The sequence below is a fragment of the Grammomys surdaster genome, unplaced genomic scaffold, assembly GCF_004785775.1.
Source record: "Grammomys surdaster isolate TR1022 unplaced genomic scaffold, NIH_TR_1.0 126187, whole genome shotgun sequence".
NCBI lineage: Eukaryota > Metazoa > Chordata > Mammalia > Rodentia > Muridae > Grammomys > Grammomys surdaster.
This window is the reverse complement of record NW_021620993.1, coordinates 7,192,082-7,205,117: the sequence shown is the minus strand read 5'-3', so window position 1 is coordinate 7,205,117 and position 13,036 is coordinate 7,192,082. Positions and strand designations below refer to the sequence as shown.

General features: G+C 41.6%; 1 protein-coding gene across 1 annotated transcript in view; it reads right to left on the bottom strand.

The window, feature by feature from the left end:
- Window positions 1-3,321: 3,321 nt before the first annotated feature.
- Window positions 3,322-13,036, bottom strand: part of Eif4enif1 (eukaryotic translation initiation factor 4E nuclear import factor 1) — a 50,009-nt gene continuing 40,294 nt past the window's right edge. Inside the window, exons 11-18 of the mRNA XM_028758298.1 lie at window positions 12,986-13,031; window positions 12,426-12,609; window positions 11,113-11,192; window positions 10,417-10,556; window positions 7,570-7,654; window positions 6,142-6,274; window positions 4,706-5,050; window positions 3,322-4,229 (exon numbers count right to left, since the gene is read on the bottom strand). Of these exons, the coding sequence (XP_028614131.1) occupies window positions 3,823-4,229; window positions 4,706-5,050; window positions 6,142-6,274; window positions 7,570-7,654; window positions 10,417-10,556; window positions 11,113-11,192; window positions 12,426-12,609; window positions 12,986-13,031 (1,420 nt within the window). The 3' untranslated portion in view covers window positions 3,322-3,822. The remainder of the gene's footprint in view (window positions 4,230-4,705; window positions 5,051-6,141; window positions 6,275-7,569; window positions 7,655-10,416; window positions 10,557-11,112; window positions 11,193-12,425; window positions 12,610-12,985; window positions 13,032-13,036) is intronic.

Below are 13,036 nucleotides of genomic sequence, written 5' to 3'. Positions count from 1 at the left end.
CAATGAGCAGAGTTTGGGGTTTTCTATTTTTAAAAAGTTTTAAAATGTGTATATCAAGACAAAGTTTCTGTTGTCTTTACTGGCCTGGAACTAGATTGGTCTTGAATTTACAGAGATGATCCTACTTCTCCCTCCTGAGTGCTAATTAAAGGTGTGTGTGACCACGCCTGCCTTGGTGTTTTCTATTTATAGGTATTTCTATTTATAGGTATTTCATTTTTCCTATTGCATATGTTGCTTCCCAAATTACATCTCATTTTAGTCATCTGTGCACCGAATCATGAATAGGCATAAGATGGTATATTAGATTCCCCTAAAAGTTACGTAGAAGACAGTTTGCATTATTGCACATGTACTCAGAACCAGTCAAGGCCAGATCAGCCCTTCTATTCATACCTGTAAACAATGGTAATATCCTTTAAGAGGAACTTTCTAGATTTATTATCACAGGCAAGCCATGTTACTGTTCAGCTATGGTAATGTGTGTAGCCTGTTGCAGTTGAACGTGGTTCTGGTATGTTTGAAGAGGTGTAAGTGCATAGTGTATTTGGTATAGAGACTAGGTTGCCTAGTCCATTATGAGAAGGTATGTATAATGCAAACCAAGTAGGGTCTCAGGTTAAACTCTCTTAGGCTTTCTTGCCTCAGGTTGCTGGGGAGTTGCACTCTTATTTATTCATGTATTCACTCATTCATTCTTTGGGTTTGTGACAAAGTCTTAGCTGGGTGGTAGTGGTCCACACCAGCTCAGGAGGCAGAGCTGGTTCTGTGTTTGAGGACAGCCCAGTCTATAGATTGAATTCTAGGACAGCCAGGGCTACATAGAGAAACCTGTTCTCAAAAAAAAAAAAAAAGGTGGGAACCCCAAAACACACACACACACGGTTTATTTGTCTTATATGGCTGGAATTGAATTTAGAGATCCTCCTACCCCTGCCTCCCAAGTGTACGGATTAAAGGCATGGTCTGCCACATCCACTGAGGTGTGTGTTCTTGTAGCCAAAGACTTTTCTCCTGGGGTTTAAGGGAGACTCGTACTATGAGTCTCATGACATGGAATGAATTTCCTGTTTTGTTTTCTTGGCTTTAGTATAGCTAAACAGATTTCAGTATTCTGCATCACTCATTAGTTAGGATGCTAACACTCATTTAAGAGCTTAATGATTGAAAAGGGATTTTCACATAAGTCATGGTACTCCAGTGGCTTTCATTAGGTCATTTGAGAAACCAGATTCTCTCATCTACTCTATTCACAACTTGTTGGGATTTTTGGGCAGCTAGCTCCCTTTGAAAATGAAAACATGTCTGACAAGAGCCTTGAGCTGAATATCATCCAGAAAGTATTTGCTAGAGACAGGGACTTAAGTCTCATTAAATTGCTGAGAAAGAGAAGTATGTTTAGTCCTATAAATTATGTCTCATTTGTTCTTCACAAAGAGGGCTAGTGTCCATCATTGACTAGCCTAGCTTATAAAAGTGGCAAGACCCACTCAGTTGGTTCTCTCTGTATACAATTCCTACTTCCGATTCCTACTGTCTTCTCAAGGACTCCTGGTTCTTCAGCTTCCTCTGGGAAGTGTCACTTGTGTGTGTGTTTTGCTTATGTATATGTCCACATACCACACATGTGCTTGGTCACTGCAGAGGCCAGAAGAGGGTGTCAGAACTAGAATTAATGGTAGATGTGAGCCATTGGGTGCTTCAAATGGAACCTGGGTCCTCTAGAACAGGCAGTGTTTCTCTCATGTTTTAGTGTTTCTTAAAGCTTTTTCACATCTTTCTAGTTCCAAATACTTCTAAATTTATGTGATACATAGTAGATGACCACAAAGTTGCTCCAAAGACCACTTTCCCTCTCTGAGATTAGAATCTCTGGTTGGCCTTGCTCTAAGTAATCCTCCTGTGTTTAACTTGTGGAGAAATTGGATTACTTGTGTGAGGCACCACACCTGGCTAAAGTACCTATCTTTTTGCCCCAGGCATTTCTGCTTTTTCTGTAAGGTTCTTACTCCCTGAAAGACTGTTTATGTATTCACTTTTTTTTTTTGTTTTGTTTTTTCGAGACAGGGTTTCTCTGTGTAGTTCTGGCTGTCCTGGAACTCACTCTGTAGACCAGGCTGACCTCGAACTCAGAAATCCACCTGCCTCTGTCTCCCAAGTGCTGGGATTAAAGGCGTGCGCCACCACTGCCCGGCTCTGTATACATTTTTTATATTTTATTTATCTTTATGAATGCTCTGTTGCATGTACACCTTGCCAGAGAATCAGACCCCTTTATAGATGATTGTGAACCACCATGTGGGTGCCTAAAATTGATCTCAGGACCTGTGGAAGAAGAGCAGCCAGTTGTCTTAACTGCTGAGCCACCTCTCCAGCCCTTCTATACACATTTAATATTCCTTGTTCCCTTTGTGCTTTGTCTTGCTGATTAGTGTTTGCCTTTGTTATCTGTTCCACCAGCTTCAGCCTGAAGAGTAATTCTCTATTGGCAGTTTGACCCGTTCTGCCCTTACCTTACAGTTGGCTCAGCAGGACACCTCGGATAAGTGCAGTAGTGTTCCTTTGCTGACAAGTGGGACTGCTTTTTCCAGATTTCTCTTGAAGCTGAGGAGTCACTGAGAGCATGATAGCATCTAATGAGCTTGGAAGTACCAGACTGCCCCGGTTCACAGGTCACTTTTGTTGAAAAGTGACCCTTTTCTCATTCCCCAGTAGAGTGGGCAGCTGAAAGATTATAATCAATATTGTCAAGACACTTGGGAGCCCCTGCAGTTAAAGTCCAACAGAATATTATGAAATGGAGAATGGCTTAATCTCTACATTGGAAGTGAAATAGCATTTACAGCCCTAAATTCATAAGTAATCCAGTGATTGGGCAAATTAACTTGAACATGATAGTAAAATAAAGGGACTGAAAAACCTGCTATCAGTATATTATCTTTCAGAATGATTTACATAATATCAGACCTCAAGTTGTAAGTAACAGTTTTGAGAGGAACTAATGCAGCAGAGGCAAAGACTTAAAAAATTAATGGTCAAGTCGGAGTCAGGCTGGATTAACGTGTGCCAGTAAGTTTCAGAGAAATTCCCATATATGACTTACCTAAAAGGTCAGTTTGATTATGAAAAGAGCATAATGTTGATTCCTTGATACTTACTTGCCACAAGCTACTTTCAGGGTTAGTCCAGCTTAAACTATTGCTATTAGAACTTTATATGCAGAAGAAATTCCAGAATTTCTAAGGTAAAATTAAAACATGAAAGATAGGAATTCATTTAGACCATCTTAGTTCATGGAGGAAATAAATACAGTACCAGTTATATCGTTCACACACGTGGCATATGCAACTTTTAATAAACCAAAAGAAAAAGTCCCAAATATACAAGTGAAAAAATCCAAACAGTTGACACAGGCCTAACTGATAGTTACTTTATGTACAGCTGTATGTATAAGTTCAAAAAAAGCTATCCTATTTGTATGTACAAAAGTTTATACACAGGTCTGTACATAAGGGTCTATACATTTTATTTCTCAGAACCCTTAGGTGTCACCTCTAGAAGACACCAACACTTCATTCACATATTTTATAAAAGAAAGACTTCCAGGACTGACAATCTTGTGTCCCTTATATTTGAACCATGTAGGCTCCATTCAATTATTTAACAGCCTTCTGTCATAATGTAGACCATGGTAGGTATGTGGATCCCCTAAACATCTTCACACAGCGTGCTCCAATGTAAAAGCCCATTACAAAGATGGGGAATGAGTCATGACCAGAGTGCCACCACAGGTCCAGGAATGGGTGAGCCAGCCTGCCCTCTTCACTGTCTATATTCCAGTTCATCTACACTGATGACTTTGGTGGGCATGGAGGGCAGAGGCTGCTGTAGCACATCTGAGCCAAACCACTTGGCAAGGCCCACAGGGGAGCTGCTCCTTTGGTTGGTGCGATGCTCCATCTGGGAGTGCATGTGGGGCAGGCCGGACCGGCTGGGTACATTCTGAGGAGATTGAACGTTGATAGCTGCTGCCTGGGAACTAGAGCCTGGAGGATGCAGAACTGAGCGCTGTAGCTGCTGCTGCATCACTGCCAGATGCAGAGGGGTCCCAGGACGAGGGTTTAGGAGAGGGTGACTAGCAGCAGAGACCAAAGGGTACAAGGGTTGACCCAGGAGTGGGCCAGATAGTCCCTGTAAAGGAGCCATGTCTATCCCAGGAGGAAGCACACCTGATGGGGAGAAAAGAAGAAACTTGTGAGTTGTGTCAATGTTCCTAAAATGTCAAATTTTACCATTTTTTGGATTTGGAAACTTACAATGAGGTGGATGTGGTGAACACTTGCCACCATACATGTGCCAAGATGCATGAATATACATACAAAGATACAATTTTAAATGAATGCCAAAACCAGGGTTCTTAATTTTTTCTTCTTTGGTTTTTTTGAGACAGGGTTTCTCAGTGTAGCCCTGGCTATCCTTGCGAAGAGATCCACCTGCCTCTTGCTTCCTGAGTGCGGGGATCATAGGCCTGTAGTACCACTGTTTAGCAGGTTTCCAATCTTTTTCCAGGCTAAGGGAGTGAGACTGGATTGGACCCACTAAATCTAGTAAGTTCTTTTTGGAGTATCTAGTATAATGCAACACTTAGTGACAGCAATTTTTATACTACGACCAATAACCAATGCCCACACCCAGTCAAACTCACCAGCTTGGAGCAAACTTGGAAGATGCTGTGGATGTACCCCTTGGGCTATCAACCTTTGGACTAATCCTGGGTGAAGTTGGTGCGCAGGTCGAACAATAGGAACATGAGGGACGAGGGGAACTTGGTGGGCAGGGCGGAGAAAAGGTGTTCCTGGGACTGGGGATGCCAAGGTAGGTGTTTTCCTCCCAGCTGCTTTAGGTCGATAATCTTGTTCTTTGGTATAACGGTTGGTCTGGGACAGTGGGGTGGAGCATGAAGACCGCTGTAATGTCGAAAGCTTAGGATTTGTCGTAGGAGAAGAGTCTTGATCAGTATTGGGTATGGGATTGGATGACAGCAGGTTCTCTGTAAGGATTCATTCACAGGATATTTTGGTATTGATATCCTTTATCAATTATTTCAATTTTCAACAACCCAGCAAATCTTACTTTTTAAAAATCTGACAATTCTTGTTTCCTCTTAACCAGGTTAGATGCTTTCATGGAAAGTCATCTGTCTTAAATGTAGATGCACACCTGCAACTCTCCAAAACCCTAGGAGTTGAGTTATGGTCACAGAGTAGTTAGGCCTTGAGCTAGGACTAGATGCCAAAATTTGTTTAACCTTCTTTTCTTATCTTATGTATGTGGATGGTGTTTTTCCTGCATGTATGTCTGTGCACCTGTGAGTTCAGTGCTCACAGAGGCCAGGGAAGGGTGCTAGATAACCTAGGGCTGAAGTCACAGAAGGTTGTGAGCTATCAAGTAGGTGCTGGCAACTGAACCCAGGTCTGCTGGAAGAGCAAACAGTGCCCTTAGAGCTATGTCTCCAGCCCATAGATACCAAGGTCTTCAAATTCTTTGCTGGAATAATTTTTTTGTTGTCATTTCCTTTCTTGGGGAATGAACATGAACCCATGGCCTTGTACATGCTGGCAAGTATTATACTACTTAGAACAACTGATTTACGTTCCCAGTATATATATAAAGGATTTCTGATATAACCCCCAAACCTCTTGATTAGTGTTTCCAGACAAAAAGCACAAGTTGCCAGACATGTAGTTCAGGCACCTTTAATCCCAGGACTTGGGAGGCAGAGACCTGTAGATCTCTGTGAGTTTGGGGTTAGCCACAACTACCCCCATGTGGCGCATAACCGCCTGTAGCTCCAATTCTAGAGGTTCTGTTGCCCTTTTCTGTCTTCCTTGGGCACTGGATACACATGGTGCAGACATACCCACAGGCAAAACACACATATGTTAAAGAATTGAGCTATATCAATATGCTAAGTGAATTTGTCATTCAACTTGGAAGACTGTTAAGAATCATAAGCTAAAGCACATCTTTACCCCAGCTGGCCACAATGTCAAGTGAACAAATCTGACTGAGCTGACCAACCCATCTCCCTGACACTGCAGTTGTGCATGCCTAAGTTCTGACACAGGTAAGCAGCAGTACCTTCGCTGGTCTTCTGAGTATCCTCTTTACCATCACCAGGAACCACCGTTCCAGGTGCTATTTCCTCCTTGCTTTTCTCTCTGCTTTCATACATCTTCCGGATCACTGAGGTAGGGGTGAAGGAAGGAGACAGCTGCAGAGAAGAGGAGGCAGAAGTCAGCATACTCAGAAGTGCCTTTACCCTAATACTAAGCCAGTGCTTTTTTTTATTTTTCATATTTTGGACACTGGGGATTAAACCTAGGGTTTTACACATGTTTGGACGCACTTGCCCTTAAGTTTGGCTTTACCAGGTGAAGCCATCTTCAATAGGGTGAGGACTCCCATTTTGCCTACATGGGCAGAGGCAACTCTAATGTTCTATAGCTACTAGAAGAGAACACAAAGGGGCAAGTAGGCATTGTCCCAAGAGCTTCAACCCATGGTTGCCACTCTATAAAATGGGCCCGTGTCTATTCTCATGTTTCTCAACCCTGAAATAGGGCTAAGAAGAGGGAAGAATATGGCTGGAAATATACCTTGGTAAATGGGGAAGAGATATTTCAGAGACAGCCTCAGAACCTATGATACCCTTTGTTCCTTGTAATTTTTTTTTTTAAATTACATACATGAAAATTAAATTATCTTACAGGTTTTGTCACCTTACTAGAACTTACCATTAAGGATCCTTTGTTCTTGTTTATTTTATAATGAAATTATATAATTTTATAATGAATTTTATAAAGGAAGCAACAGGGCCTAACTAACTCATGAATAAAATTCCAGAGTTTCTCTGAAGAAAGAGCCTTTGGGCTATTTAGTGCAGAGTCCCATATGGAGTCCTGAAGCACAGAACAATTGTTCTTTCCCCTTGTCTATCAGCTTTGATTGGATAATAAGTCTGTATTGGTTAAAAAACAAAACAACCAACCCACTGGTAAAGCTAGACTTATCACAAATAAACCAACAAACCCATAAGAGAACAATTTACAGACCTGCCAACATGTTCACTGGACTCCACCATGTGACCAGTCACTCCTCTCTCATCGCCTGCCTCATGTTAGTCCTACTTTCCCACAACAGCTAATTTTGTTTTGGTTTTGTTTGTTTTTTATTTTTGGAGGGTCATAGTAGGCCCTCACATAAGGCTCCAGACAGGCCTCTCTTTGCCTCTGCCTTTCAAAGTGCTGAGATTAAAGGTACATGTCACCAAGCCAGATCCAGCTACTTTTTAAGCACTGATGAGTTGTATCGTGGCACAAGGTCACCTATCTGCTAGAGCATACTTTCTTTATGAGAATAATGGGTTAGGGGAAGATGTAATAAATAGATATGAAAGGTCAGTATTCCTCTGGAAGGCATTCAGAGACATACAGGTAACACACTGGTGCAACACAGATAACCAGATGAAGAAATCTTGAAGGCAAGCAGTTACTAAAGGTCACTGACCATGCTTGTGATGGAGGCAGCAGGAGCTGGGGAAGAGGAATTTCCTCGGTGCATGGGTGCTGGTGACTTTGACATTCGCTGTTGCCTGTAAACAAATCAATTAACAGTACCAGTCAGTCAGCTCCAAACTACTTAACGCCAAGTCTTAAAACCAGGTAACTCAAGACCAGTCCAGGAACTTCATACCTTCACTTATCCAATTTAATTTCTTAAACATTCAAAATATGAAAAAGTGCATGCTAAGTTCTGAGGGAAGAAAAGATTTGTGTAGTGGGATCAGTCAATAACCTGAGGCAAACCAAGGGATATAGATGTAAGATACTAACAAGTAGTGGGAAAATAAAGCAGAAGGAAAGAGGACCAGAAACTCCAGAGACCCTAGGGAAAGAAGAAGCTAGGTGAGACCAGTATGAAGCTAAGGAGAAGCTTGGTAGTGGTGGTACTTTGCCTTTAATCCCAGCAGGCAGATGAGTTCGAGCCCAACTGGTCTTCAGAGCCAGTTCCAGGACAGCAAGGGGTAAACAGAGAAACCCTGACCAAAAAATAAATAAATAAATAAATAAAAATTAAAAAAATAAAAAGCTAAGGAGAAGAAACAAAGGTTCAGGTAGAGAGGACAGGGAATCAATGGCTTTTGGCATATAGAGTTCTCTAGGCTGATACATAGTTTAGTAGTAAACACCATTAGTAGGTTAGTTAAAAGCCTTCACTCTAGGGGCTGGAATACTTCAGATAGGTGAAAGCAGCAATTCACAGTGCCTGCAATGCAAATGATGCTCTATCTCTGAGACACTAATTCAAATCAAACTGAGAATTGGGAGCATCAGTTATTTCATAACCCAGTTATAGTCATCATGCCATACCAAATGAGGTTTTGTTCTTTTTAAAGGTAGGGTCTCTTTACACAGTATCGGCTACCCTGGAACTCACTATGTAGACCAGGCTGGCCTTGAACTCAGACATCCTTCTGCTCTGTCTCCCAAGTGCTGGGATTTCTATCCCCAGCCATTCTATTTATTCTCCCTTATCCTAGAGGAAAACGGGAAATAGGGTTGACATAGAAACAGGTTGGGAAAAAAGCTTATGTGTATTCACTGGGTAGTGAGTGCTTCACTGCACCTACAGAATGAGCAAAATCCTCAGAATCACAGGCAATGCTGTAATCCTAAATCTGTAAGCTTTCCAATCAGCATTCAGACTATCCTAACTCCATGCTATCCTGAGATGAAGTCTGAGCACATGACAATGTATTCTAAGTGTATATGGGAAAGATCTCCAAACCTGGAAGTTTCACACAGTTTATCATTTACTTCTTTTTGTAAACAGAGCACTTTTGTGTTAGGCAACACTGTCAGTGCAGGAGACACAACAGTGAATAAAAAAGATGACATCTCTAATTCAAGGGTGTTATACTCTTAGGCTGCAGGGCAAAAGCAGGGAAACAGACCAACAAAACAATAAAATCCATCCTCAAGGTAGTGAGTACAATAAAAAACCAGCAACAACAAAACAAGCTTTGCTGCAGAGATGACTCAGTGGTTACAGGGCTTAGTCCTCTTCCCAGAAGACGTGGGTTCAGCTCCCACTACCCACATGGTGGCTCATGGCTACTTGTAACTCCAGTTCTAGTTTCCCCTTCTGGCCTCTTGGGGATCCTGCACACACGTGGTACAGATAAACGCACACAAACACCTGAGGGAACACACACACACACACACACACACAAAAGTAAATCATAAAAAGAAAAAAGCCTGGATCCACTACCTATATCAACAAATTGGTGAAACAATCCTACGTTTAGAGTGAATCAGTAAGTCATAAGATTTAGGACAAGGGGAAGTTACATAAAGTTTTATTTTTCTCACCATCTCAAATAGATGACTAAGCTGACTGTGATGAGCATACCCATTATCCCAGCATACAAGAGGGGGAAAGCCAAAAGATTGAGGATCCCTGGGCTACACAGCTCAAGGCCAGGCATACTGAGACCCTGATTCAAAAGACCAAGGGCTAGGCTAAACATAATGGCACCCACTCACAATCTCATCACTCTAGAAACAGACACAGAAGGATTGTCAGTAACTTTAGTTCAATGATATGCAGTGAGACCCTACCCCTATCACAACAACAAAAAATAGAAACAAGGCTAGGCAGTGCGGTGCACACCTTTAATCCTAGTACTCAGAAGACACAGACAGGTGATCTCTGAGTTCGAAGCCAGCCTGGTCTACAGAGTGAATTCCAGAACACTCAGAGATAAACAGAGAAATTCTGTCTCAAAACAAAAAACCAAAACCAAAACTAAAACTAAACCAAAAGAAAAACTCAGAAACAAGGGCTAGCAGATATGATGTGTAAAAGCGTGCTTGTCTAGTATGTCCAAGGCCCTGAGTTCAATCCCCAGCACTGGGGAAAAAAAAATTAACTGGTAGAAACACTATAAATTAAAAAAAAAAGTATTTACTTGTAATAAATTGTAAGGTGCAATTATGAGATAGTACCTCCTTGTGACTATGTAGCTAACTGGAATCCAAAAGTCATTTACAAATTAAGAATATAAAACACTATATAGAATAAAAAAAAAGTAATAATTATTTTTAGGTTAGACAGTGGTCACTTGAGGAAGGTAAAAAGGTAACACTGACTAAGGGGACAGGGAGGACCTTGGAGATTTCAACTGTATTTCTTCTATCAATAGCATTGTGGTGGGATGGAATTCCTATCTTACATTGGATAAACATATGCAAATTATATTTATATGATTCATGATGTATATGATTTACCAGTCTCAAAAAGACTATTTACAAATCAGTACCCAAATCTGCACAAGTAGGTTTAGTAATTTACCTGTTTCTGAGCCCATCTCTGGTTCTGTCCACTTGTGGTTTGCCAAAACCAGGCTGGTAGAAGGGTGCTGTCTGTATTGCAAGGTCATGTGGTAGGGCCAGCCCCTCCAAAGCAGCTTGCTGCAATTCTAGCTGGCTCATCTGATCAATAGAAGTAGTAGAGAACAGACATTCAGTAAAAGAATGAGGAAGTTCAACTCGTTTTCCACAGAGGTATGTCTCAAGGTTTAAACAGTGGCTGAGAAAATTGAATATTGCAAACTAAGTTATGTTGGCGTCCACTGAACAATATTTCTAAAATTTAAATAGTGGGATAAGAGACAGCTCAGTGGTTAAGAGCATTTATTGCTATTGCAGAGTATCTAAGTTCAATTCCCAGACCCACATGGTAGGCAGTTCACAACTATCCATAACTCCAGTTCCAGGGGATCCAATGCCTTCCTGAAAACTCCTTGAGCAATGAGCACATACATGGTGCACAAACATAAATAGAAGCAAAACACTCATAGAAATAAAGTAAGTAAATCTAAAGAAAAAAATTTAATTTAAATAATACTCATCACTCAGCAATTTTCTTCTCTGTATGAACCTGAACTAGTCACTGTGGAACAAACCATGCATCACTGTTGCAATTTAATTCTCTACCCCATAAGCCAGAGCAAGAGTGAAAAGGCAAAGAGAAAGAGCTCAGCCTGACCTGGGCTGTGACAGGACTCATGGGCTTGCGCATGCCTTGGAATGGATCTCCAAGTAGTTGCTGGGGTCCTGATGGGAAACCTGCCAGGATAGTTTCAAAATCAATGAATGTCAAGCATTAGAGCCCAAGACAGCATAAGCACCCAACCAGCATATTGGCCCTTGCTCAACAGGAAGTGTTGCTTCTTTGGCATGATAGTATATACTATTCTCCCTCTCCTCCCACAATGTGGGCCTTAAGCAGAGTGAGCTTTTTCTTAAAAAAAGATTTGTTTATTTTATGTATGTGAGTACACTGTTGCTGTCTTTAGACACACCACAAGAGGGCATCCCATTACAGATGGTTGTGAGCCACTATGTGGTTGCTAGGAATTGAACTCAGGATCTCTGGAAGAGCAGTCAGTGTTCTTAACCGCTGAGCCATCTCTCCAGCCCTTAAGCAGAGCTCTTAATGGCCTTTCCTGCTGGTGTAATCTTCAGACTACCCTGTCACCTTTGTCCTTTTCTGAAAGCTAAGAACATTTCTATTCAACACACTGGCCGTGATTGACAAGCCAGCTGGTCCTAAAGCAGAGTCCAGTGCTCTGAAGGTCAGACACTTTCCTTAAAACTCTACACGACTGTGGACAAATATCAAGGTATATATATGAGTGGCAAAAGCAAGGAGCTTCGGCCTCTAGTATTTCAATGGTAGAAACACCAAACCCACTGGAACTGCTTCCTCCAGGCACATTCTGAGACAACCATAGGACTTCACTGCTCACTGTTTACCAATTTCAAGTGCTGGCCAGGAAGCTGCTACTTGTGACTGGCCCCTCCATGTAGTCTCAAACTCATTATGTAGTCCAGAATGGCCTTAATGAGATCCCTGTGCTTCATCATCTTAAGTGCTGAGATTACAGGAGTGTACCATTATCACTCCTGGCTTTCCTAAAGTTCTTTATTGAGGATAGTCCTAAGAATCCAAACTAACTATTTTCAGCTGAATTCTCTAAATAAGAAAACTACAGAGCTACACAAATAAGTTTATTATGAATATGTTGACTTAAAAGGAATAATAAACTATCTTCCACCTTGACTACACACTCTCTACAGCAATCAGTTTAACACATATATTCATTTAAAATTCTTTAGGCATGTCCTTGAAAAAGACTGCTAATGCTAGGGAACAAGTATAACCTGCATCGACATAGGTGGAAAACGGGCATATTTATGAGCAGTTACTAGTGGGGAACCCAAGTCAGTAGTAGAGTGCTTAACTGGTAGGCATGAGGCTCTCGGCTCAATCTCCACAACTGCTAAAGCACTAGTTACCAATTGGTGATGGTATCCTTGGATGAAGGTAGTCTGCTGAGGCTGCTTGAGTTCGAAACACCTGTGACATTGGAGGAGAGGGTGCTCTTTGGCTCAATAAAGATGCAGTAGGTTCCAAGCTCCCCATAAGGCCACTGAGAAGATTGGAAGAAGCAGGTCTCTGAACTGGTTGACCCAGAAGTTCCTATAGGCAGAAATGCCAGATCCCTGTGAACAAACCTACTTCTTCCTTTTAGTGAAAAGCTTTGAACTATAAATTCACTTTTGGAAGCTAGCCAATGACTCTTCTTTGAAGCACTTAGGATCTGGCATCTGTACATGCAAGACATTTCCCCAAATGTTTACCTACCAACATTTGCTTTAAGTTAGTGCTACAGATACATATTAGATAATCAAGTTCCAAAGAAACAACAAACTGGCAAACCAGAAACATTTAAAGCCAATGGACCCACTGTCCATTGGGATTAGCAGCATAGCAGAATGACCTTAAGTAGGAACAGTGTATCTCTGATTATCACACACAGGTCACTCTGGGGGATCAGTGTAAGACTGTAACATACCTGTAGGATGTTTTTAGGAACAGGCTGGCCTGGAATCTCAGCAGGGGCCAA